The 10,267-nt window shown below is 29.9% G+C and overlaps 2 protein-coding genes and 2 non-coding genes across 4 annotated transcripts; 3 read left to right on the top strand and 1 right to left on the bottom strand.

Moving 5' to 3' along the window:
* Positions 1 to 433: 433 nt before the first annotated feature.
* Positions 434 to 5,498, top strand: LOC124933444 (triosephosphate isomerase, chloroplastic). Its single transcript, XM_047473846.1, has 9 exons — positions 434 to 720; positions 1,317 to 1,343; positions 1,939 to 2,008; positions 2,869 to 2,992; positions 3,344 to 3,428; positions 3,817 to 3,949; positions 4,031 to 4,204; positions 5,076 to 5,158; positions 5,226 to 5,498. Exons 1-9 carry the CDS (start codon positions 514 to 516, stop codon positions 5,280 to 5,282), a joined length of 960 nt encoding a protein of 319 aa, XP_047329802.1. The 5' UTR covers positions 434 to 513; the 3' UTR covers positions 5,283 to 5,498.
* Positions 4,499 to 4,579, top strand: TRNAL-AAG. Its single transcript has one exon. It is a non-coding gene; the product is annotated as a tRNA-Leu (tRNA).
* Positions 4,774 to 4,854, top strand: TRNAL-AAG. The gene has a single exon. It is a non-coding gene; the product is annotated as a tRNA-Leu (tRNA).
* A 1,039-nt stretch (positions 5,499 to 6,537) lies between the features above and the next one.
* On the bottom strand, positions 6,538 to 7,208 carry LOC124936495. The gene has a single exon (XM_047476999.1). It carries the CDS (start codon positions 7,103 to 7,105, stop codon positions 6,710 to 6,712), a length of 396 nt encoding a protein of 131 aa, XP_047332955.1. The 5' UTR covers positions 7,106 to 7,208; the 3' UTR covers positions 6,538 to 6,709.
* Positions 7,209 to 10,267: the final 3,059 nt, after the last annotated feature.

The raw sequence follows: 10,267 nt of genomic DNA, 5'->3' as shown, positions 1-10,267 counted from the left end.
ATAATGAATTTCTTCTGTGTAATTTTAATTGAAATGACCTAATTAGTAAGTGTTACAAGATCTCATACATTGAAAATATGATGATGACCGAAATTATTAGTATTAATAGAGATATTTTTTGGTGAGATGTTTGGTGAATATTTTGTTTCGTTTATTTCGGCGTGAACTCTATTTGTATTATTTTGTTTCATTAGACTCAAATAACCCTGATTTATATATATATATATATATATATATTATTTTGTTTGAAAAACAAATAAGAATTGATTGTGGGATCTTAAGAGTTTGAAGGTAAAATGTTGTAATGTAATAAAACAATAAGGTTTAATTTTGTCATTTTCAAATGAATGAATTAATTTAATGTCACGTGAATCTACGCGCCAAATCTGGTGTAATAATATCCGATAGCAACTGGAACACACCGCCACATATATAGCAAAACCTCTACTTCCTTACAAAGAGAGAAACAACCGCTTTTAGATTTCTACAGTTATTGCACCAGAGCCGGCAGCCATGGCGGTAGCTTCAACTTCTCTACTTTCTCAACTCTCTACAGCTCCTAATTCTACCATTTCTTCTTCCCTGCACTTCTCCGGTCTCCGTCAATCCTCCTCAAACCTCGACCAGTCACTCTTCCATCGCATCGATTCTCAGCTTCGTCTCTCATCGAAGAAGACGAAAAGTTGCAGAGGCGTCATCACTATGTCCGGTTCAGGAAAGGTATTTATTCTTTATGTTTCATTTCCTTTTTTGTAGTGGTTGTAGTGTAAGAAACACTTGTAATTGCATCGATTTGTATTGCATAAGCATTGGCCGGTTCCGGAAAGGTACTTCTTCTACATCCATATATTTCCTTTTTTTGTAGTGGTTGTAGTAAGATTTAAGACACTTGTAATTGCATAGAAGGTGCATAATCGATTTGTTTACCAATGTCTTTCTTGGTAAGATGCTGATGATTATGTATCAATGGAATTTACTAATCTTTAGAAGTACATTATTTAAATGTTTTAGAATAAAGGAATAAGAGCTTTATACGGCCATGAAATTCGAGGGAGTGTTCTCTTTATGCAACGAGATGCTGATTATTGTTCTTTTCTTTGTCCTGACATTACATATATTTCTTTTATTTTTTGTTTCCTATTGAAAATCGGGAATATGCATTATCGTTTTATCTTTTACTAAAGCAGGCAACCTTTAGTTGTTCACACCATCTAATATGATATTCTGTCCTTCCACGTTGCTCTTAGAACTTTGTGTTTATATTATTATGTTCTACCGTTACAATTTCGCTCATGTGATTCTGTTTTTGTTTGCAGTTTTTTGTTGGTGGAAACTGGAAGTGTGTAAGTTTCTGAATACTTTCTACACGTATAAAAATTTCAGCCACCCCATGTTAGCGAATTAAAAAAGAGTTAGGAATTCATTTGTTTGTCTTCTGCTGGATGTAAAGGTGTCTCAATGTGTTGTACGATGAAGATCAATGTGCTGGTTCTTGTCTATTTCAATAGTGCAAATATATGCATGAATAAAAATTTATAACTGATACATTGTCCAAAAAATAGTACTGCAATTGAGCTCTTCTTTAATGTCAGGATGGAAACATCAAATTAACCCAGAAATAGACCTTGTAGTTACCCATATTGGCCACTTATTTCATGTGCATTTTTAATCAGTATACTTTCATAGACTAAGAAGATGCTCAATTGACCAATAACTGTCAACATGCTTCATTCCCTGTTACCCTAGTATATACTTCATAATTTAAAAAATGTTTTATGTGTTAGAAGAGACATTTTTTGTTTGTTAATAACTTCTTAAGAAAAACTAATATACTTTACTTTCTACAAATATTGATTTTCTGCAGCCCTTAAAATATACTAAAAACATGTTATATACATATATTGTGTCATAACCTCCTCATGTCTCTTGTTTGCTTAGAATGGAACCAAGGAGTCAATTTCCAAGCTTGTCTCTGACCTCAATACTGCAACTTTGGAGGCGGATGTTGGTGAGTTATACCGCCTTTTGTGTATAACCTTGTCTTGCGTAATTGCTCTAAAATCTGCCACTAGGCTTATCTCGTTATTTGTATCTCCATACCACACTGTGCAATCAATGCGACAAGCAGTTGTTTTGGTATTCCATCATGTGAACTTCAAGTCATATTTGCAGTATCAAGGGGTGCTTAGTGTTCTTGTTCTAATGTAATTGGTTGAACTTAGATCTTCTTTAATTTTTTTTGGGTTGAAATAATCTGATTTTGTGAAAATACCTTGTTTGATGAAAATATGGATTAATTACAAAATATCATTTGTATTTAATACTTTTAAATATTATATAAACATATATAGTAAGGACGTTTTAATATTTTAGTTGATAATTTGCACGATTTAATCGGTGAATGATGATGGGATAAGTAAAGCTAAATAACCCTTCATCAAACAAGGCTTCAAGAGAGATGATATTATAAAATCAGGAATTTGGCTTCTAATGATACAACTAAAGTATGTTGTTATTATCCAATTTGTTAGGCAATGAGACTTCAAGCCCATTGAAATTGTGGGTTCTAATGTAGGGTTTAACAACCTTTGTGCTCTCCAACCTTAACAACTAGCTTTTAAGATGAGCTTCTCCTACGGGTTGTTACAAATGCTTATTTGTGTTCCTGAACTGTATTGTTAAAATTGCAGCTACTGGTAATATACATTGAATTTCTTTAGATTAAGAGAGATGATATCATTTTAGTCTAAAGTTGTTTGTTCATTTTTCACACCATGCATTCATGTTCACAACCATTTAGTGTAAGCATTTTAGTCTTAAGTGTATTTCTGGGATAATGTATAACCTCAATCTCCGTTTGTGCTTCAGATGTGGTTGTTGGGCCTCCCTTTGTTTACTTAGATCAGGTGAAAAGCTCATTAACAGACCGCATTGAGATTGCAGCTCAAAATTCTTGGATCAGCAAGGGTGGAGCTTTCACAGGAGAAATCAGGCCAGACTGCTTCTTCTTGATGAAGTTTCATTGAGTTATGTTGATATTTCCGTTACTTGACTTGATTATTTTGTCACGGAATGCTTGTTTATAGCAACTGTTTGAAAAAAATGGTCCAATAAGTGTATTTTTACTTGTCTGCCATGCATTGCTGGTGGAACTGAGATAATGCCTAGAGAACATTTGGTTTATAACCAATTATTTTATCATTCTCAATCCATAAGGCACCTAGTTCTAACTCCATTGGTTTTGACATTGCTTGGTAGTTGCATATGTTCCCTGATATAGAATGTGAGACATCTTTTCACCCATTCTGACACATTTTTCAATTCTATGCTCTTATCTTTACAGTGTGGAACAATTAATTGATATTGGTTGTAAGTGGGTCATCCTTGGTCATTCTGAGCGGCGACATGTAATTGGAGAAAATAACGAGGTAAATCGTATCAGTCTTATGATAATAGAAAGCGTAAAATTTACTTGCAGATGTTTAGGATATTGAGCATATTTGGAAACTTTTATTTTGTCACAATCAACATTCAAATTGAAGGTATTTTTTTCGGTTTGGTATAAAAATATTTATGGACCATGATTTAGATTATAATGTGGTTTTTGTTTTGATTTGGTATAGAAATTTTTGTTTTCTTCATCATGATTAATATTATTTTCTACCTATTGTGATTTTTGTCAAACATAACAAAAATAGATTTTTAGGGATCATACCAAAACAGCTCGAACTAAAACAAAAATCAAAACTTGGTTATATATCTTGTATTGAGAACCAATTTCCATGTAGAAGATTTATTTTCCTTTGTCCCTTTCAGTTCATAGGAAAGAAGGCTGCTTATGCCTTGAGCCAAAATGTTGGAGTCATAGCCTGCATAGGAGAACTGTTAAAGGAAAGGGAGGAAGGAAAAACTTTTGACGTCTGTTTTCAGCATCTGAAAGCTTTTGCAGGTTTCCATACTTTTATTTCATTTACTTGGATAATTTTTCATGGATTTAAACTGTTGAGTTGTTAATTAACCATGCCTTCAGATGCTGTGCCCAGCTGGGATAATGTAGTTGTTGCCTATGAACCCGTGTGGGCAATTGGAACCGGTAAAGTTGCAACACCTCAACAAGCTCAGGAGGTTCATGCTGCTGTTCGCGATTGGCTAAAAAATAATGTTTCTGCTGAAGTTGCTTCTAAAACACGAATTATATATGGAGGTATTTTATGACTATTTTTAAAATTTATTTTTTAGTTAATTCCAATTAAGGATATTTTTGATAAAATAACTATTACTCTTTTATATAACGACATAAATTGATTAAACTATAGGGTTAAAATTGTCTTTAAATGATCTTACTAGATTAGCCAATAAAATCATTCCTAGCTTATGGAATTAAGTCAGTTTTTTTAGCGTAATTTGAGCTAAATTCTAGATAATGAATTGATATTAAATGAAAGTTAATAAATGACTTCGATCTATCAATATGTTTATGTGCCCGTTTATAATCAAAGTTGAGATGGCCGAGTTGGTCTAAGGCGCCAGATTAAGGTTCTGGTCCGAAAGGGCGTGGGTTCAAATCCCACTCTCAACATGTCTTTTTTTTTTCCGATTTTGTCGATTCATTCAGAATACAAGTTATTTTTTACATCACATTCCAAACTATACTATATATTTTCTTTATTTTTCATTTTTTATATGTTATATCTAGATCATTGAATTATCCAAATTAATTTGTGATTGTGGGATCTTTCTTCTTTTGTTTCTGAATGCCTCACAACAATCAAAGTTGAGATGGCCGAGTTGGTCTAAGGCGCCAGATTAAGGTTCTGGTCCGAAAGGGCGTGGGTTCAAATCCCACTTTCAACATGTCTTTTTTTTTTTCCGATTTTGTTGATTCATTCGGTATACTAGTTTTTTTACACAACAATCCAAACTATACTATATATTTTCTTTATTTGGTATACAGATTTAGTTTTTTATATCAGATTACTTCTGAATCCTTGGATCATCGAATTGATTTGTGATTGTGGGATCTTTCTTTTGTTTTTGAGTGCCTCACAACTAGCTGAGATTTGAACTATTTGCAGGGTCTGTAAATGGGAGCAACTGTGGTGAGTTGGCAAAAGAAGAAGATATTGATGGATTTCTTGTAGGAGGTGCTTCACTAAAGGTACCATCTTGAGAATTCTTTCTGCATAGTATATGGATTTGTGATTTTAATAGTTTATTTGGTGTAGGGACCGGAGTTTGCAACCATTGTCAATTCGGTCACTTCCAAAAGAGTTGATGCTTGATGGTAACAAATATCTTACCCGCGAAAATAAAAGAGCTCACTCGATCATATACTCTTGGTCGAATGAGCCAATATTTAAAAAAATCTATTTACCCAAATAACGTCAAAACCACGTGTAAAGCACTTGTTGTCAGTTATTTAACTGATTTGCTTGACAGAATAAACAAAAACTACACTTCATTTGCTAATTAAGTTGTTGGTAGGATGATTTTGTTAACATGTGCATGGGAAATGATTAACAATGTTGCTTAATACCTTTCTTTATGAATGATTTTGAGTTACAAATATTTGTTTTCTTAAAGATAAAGATATTTTATATCATTTTGGTTTGTTGGATCATAAGTTCTTCAAGGACATTTGTAATGCTACAAAAATTGGTGTTAATTTTATTTTTTTAGATTTTTTATTTATTAAAATTAGTAAATAACAATTATTGGTTAACATATGAAAATAAAATTGTTTTTACTGGTTATATTATGGTCTTTATTTTGAAGAATCAATATCTCATTGCTAGTATAGTAACTCATTTTAGAACCTATTAATTACATTCATTTCTTGGCATTGAGTCTCATTAATCCTTATACTTTTATTTTGATTCAGTTCAAATGTTTCACTTTTTGCCTAATGAATATGAATCATTTTTACCCACTTTGAATTTAAGTTTTTCAAGAATGTTAGTTCTTAATTGATGTCTTTAAATATATTTTTTTGAGAATAAAGTTTTAATATTTGCCTATTTAGAAATTTTATTCTCATTATAAGGAATTCTAGCCATGTAACTGAGAATTGGTATTAATTTTTTACATTATTATAGCATTTTTTTATATATAATTGCAACTTGATTACAAATTTAGATACATTAACAAACCACACCACATAGTCACCACATTTAAAGCTAAAAAAACAGTGTTTATAAGTTCATATTTATTGTCTTTTATTTACGCGCAACAATGAAGGTGCCGTGTTTTCTATAGTCTCGGTCTCATGTTTTCTATAGTCTCGGTCTCCTCTAATTAGGACTTAGAAGGTCTCGTGTTTTCTATAGTCTCGGTCTCCTCTAATTAGGACTTAGAAGGAACCTACGAGACGTTGTGTTTTCTACCCTTTACTTTTGTCGAAATTCTAGTCGTATCAATATTTAAAAAAGTTATATAATCATTTATAAATTTCTCAACATTTAATTTACATGGAATTATAAGCTTGTTTGTGTGAAAAAACATCAAAATTAATCCAACCAATAAACATACAAATCCAACAATAAATTAAACCTACTTATAATCAACACATCACCTTGACAACAATCAAAACAAGATCTATTAAATCTCAAACCGAAAATCAACCTCTTTTTCATCTAACTAAACAAAGAAAAAGACTCAATACATACATAAACAAAGACAAATAAAAAGATAGTTTTTCATAATCATAAACTCAACCAAACAAACTTTCCAAAAAACTAGACCTAAATTGCACAAGAACAAGCAACAACAAGATCATAGCAGCCACCCCCCACGGCGAACTTCCCTCCGTCGGCAAACTCCTAGCCAACCGTCCATAAGGAGACGTCGGAGCAAATACCCACCGACCAGTTTCTTCAAAATAAGGAAACCATCGAACGATCAAAAGAAGAACAATCGGCATAAGCAAAAGAACCCATCCCATACTATCTTCAGTTGCTTCAACTGCTTCTTCATATGAACCATACCATTGAAAACCAAGTAAGATGAAGATGACTGCTAGTATTAACAAAACAGGGTATGGTAATGGATGAAGAGAAAACCCATCTACGATTGAATCGACTCCATTTCTTCTTGTGTTTGTGTACATGATCACGATTGATCTGGGTTTTTGTTTAAATTTTGAAAAGTTTTTGTTATTGGATGGAATTGAAGATTTGGATTTAGGAAAGAGAGATGTAGAAAGAGAAATGGGATGGAGTATTGTGTAATTTTTTTACTACTTTAGTAATGTGGTGGGGTGGGTCATGTTGAATTTATTGGCATGCTTAGCCAATCTCCTTTTTTTTCTTTAATTTGCTTTTTTTATTGGTGGGTGAAAGGTAATATATTAAATAAATAATAATTTTTTGTTTGTTTTTTATTTAGGAATTATTGTTATTCAAAAGCTTTATTGACTATTTTGTTCCAAACTTGGAAGATGGTTAAAAACGTGTAAAAGTAACCAAATTGTTAGCTCTTGCATATGTTTGAGACTTCAAAATATTCTTGATGTCTATTGTGAAGATATCTTTTGGTGAATTATCTATAAAAAAAAAACCAAATAATATTTAATAACAAAGACGTTTTTTGCACTAGGATGATTCACTTTGATTGAGATTCACACGCAGATCAAGTCCGTCTTAAGGTGAGGCGAGTTAGGTAACTGTTTAGGGTCCTACCTCTCCTACTTTAACCACCAAAAGAATGTTCTACACAATAGTTGAACCCACTATTAAATTATTTAACCACTTATATTTTTTTTGATAATTCAAGTTAAATAAAAAATTAGAATGATACATTTTTCCGACTAAGTTCCAAATTCATAAGGATATTTGTGAAATGTATTGACCTAATTCCTTTGTTAGAATATAAGGACTTGATCAATTTGGGTCTTCTTCTTCTTTTCTTACACTTTATTGATGTAAAGTCATTTTTTTGTGACATTATATTGTGTTTAAACAATTAATCTTGTTTAAAGAAACTATTTCTAAAATATATTAATATTTAGTATGAAAATGAAAATGAAACTTATTATAAACAATAGTTTTCTAAAAACTATACCATTTAAACCAATTCCCTTTTCCCAACAAAAATCAACTTATCTTCAATTTCAAGAAGATTTAAAATCAGATTACACAAATTAAAATATAATTGAGATAGAATAAGACAAAATAATAAACTCTTTATATTATTATTATATTATTTGTTCGGCTAGAAGTCATAACTCATCACCAATTCCGGGAACACCGACTTCTCCCGAAGTTATGGGTCACTCATTATTTACTTTTTAATATAATTTTTATTTATTAAATTCAGTAAAATAATGTTGAAAAACTGCTTTTATAAACTCACCATGTGCAAAGCCATATGAGAAATTAAATGACCATTTACTCAATATTCCCATGAATTAAACCAACTATAGAGGTCTTGATTAAGTGAATGTTGGTGCAGTTTTTAGAAAAATATAAATATTTTAAATCTTCTCACATGAATTTATATATATATATATTATATAAACTTCTCAATCTAAAACACTTCAAAGAAAGTGAAAATTTATATTTTCTTGGCTTATCTTTTTTTATGATTGTTTTAACTGAAGTAAATGTCTTGTTATTATTTTTACCTGTTAGATTTGAGTTGATGCTGATTTATTCGATTCAGCATATTGTGTAGTCGAATCAGATTTTCTATTACAAATTTTTGTGAGTTGTTTGGTGTTATTGTCTTGATAACTATTTCTCGAATCTATGTTCTTCCTATTCTTAACAACTGAAGATAATTCCAAATATTAGAGTTACCATTAATTTGAAAAAATGAAAAGAAAAAAAAAAGTTTAGAGAGATATGAAGAAAATAAAAAAAAAAATAGAGAAAAGGAATGATAAGATAAGATTTACAAAAATTGACATTTATCCTCTATCCAAATATTATTACTATTATTATTTTTTTAAATGTTGGAATATTTAAATTATTTTAAAAAAAATATTATAAAAAATTATTTGAACATAAAATAAATATATAAATAAAAAACACTCCTAAATTATAAAAACACTCGATTAACTATATCAATTAAATTCCGAAAAATAACTAAAATCTATATAATCATAAATCTCTTCTGATAGTGTTTTTGTTTTTGTTTTTTTCTAAAAAAAATCTGTTTAATTAAAATTTTAATTTTTTTTGTTGAATAAAGATCAAAATACCGTTAATTTTTTTATTTCTCTTGAATGATAAATTAATTTTAAATAATTAAATAAAATGTAATTTTTTTTATTAGAAAAAAAAAGTGATTAGATGAATGGAATGATAATTATATTTTAAGTAAAAATCATTTAAAAACCCAAATATCAAACAAACTAATTAAACAATCTCTAACAAAAAAAAAATAAAATAAAAATAATAATAATAATAAATCGGATAAAGTAAAGGCAGTAGACCAAAATAAGTGCATACGTGGTTTAATTAGCGTATTAGTCAATTGTATCCGCGGAGTAGAGAACATAAACCAATTTAAAAATGGCAAAATTACAAAAATTCAAAATTCTTTTTGTCCAAATCAAACTGGTTAGGAGCCTCCATTCCACCTGGCCTTGAACAAATATTATAGACCCTGATTCAATAATTAAAACGTGTCCAATCTCGTCGAGAATGTTTTACAAAAGGCAATGTTCAGTTTTTACGATTTCTTTTTCTTGTCGCGAATTTTCGACAAGTCGAAATCTTTCATGTTTCTATTCAACTTTCCCTTTTGCCCGTATATGTATAATTCTATAAACAAATTTTTACGAGTTTCTTATTATTTTTTTAATTATAATTAGTATATCTATAGAACTAATTATCTTTTTAGGCTAACGGGTCAAACAAATTTTCATAGCTTCTTCCGAAACAAGTTGTTTTTGTATGTTTAGTCTGTTCTATTTCATTACTCATGGTTACCAATATGTAAAATCAATATAAATATTTTATAAGATTTTTAGTTTTTTTAATAAAATTTTAATTATTAAAAGTTTGACATATTATTTAACCTTCAGATAGGTATTCTAATTACAAATGGGATAACGAATTAAGAATATAGACCATAAACACACTTAACTATTTAATTAGACACAAAATTTAATGCATAAAAGATTCGAACCTGAGAATATTCCACTCTTGTTTGATCACTGGACTATGAATAAATCATCTTAAAAAAATAAAAAATAAAAAATTAATTAATTAATTATATAATTCAGATATCATGCTAATTTATTATTATAAAATAATAAACTATT

The sequence above is a fragment of the Impatiens glandulifera genome, chromosome 4 (genome assembly GCF_907164915.1).
Source record: "Impatiens glandulifera chromosome 4, dImpGla2.1, whole genome shotgun sequence".
Lineage (NCBI taxonomy): Eukaryota > Viridiplantae > Streptophyta > Magnoliopsida > Ericales > Balsaminaceae > Impatiens > Impatiens glandulifera.
The sequence above is the reverse complement of the archived record's forward strand: the minus strand, read 5'-3'. Positions and strand labels throughout refer to the sequence as shown.

Bases quoted from the DNA above. Each gene is read 5' to 3' on its own strand.
- LOC124936495 (XM_047476999.1), bottom strand. From the start codon at position 7,105: ATGTACACAAACACAAGAAGAAATGGAGTCGATTCAATCGTAGATGGG.
- LOC124933444 (XM_047473846.1), top strand. From the start codon at position 514: ATGGCGGTAGCTTCAACTTCTCTACTTTCTCAACTCTCTACAGCTCCT. The intron at 3,429-3,816 runs GTAAATCGTATC...TGTCCCTTTCAG, and splicing joins TAATTGGAGAAAATAACGAG to TTCATAGGAAAGAAGGCTGC. The intron at 3,950-4,030 runs GTTTCCATACTT...CCATGCCTTCAG, and splicing joins GCATCTGAAAGCTTTTGCAG to ATGCTGTGCCCAGCTGGGAT.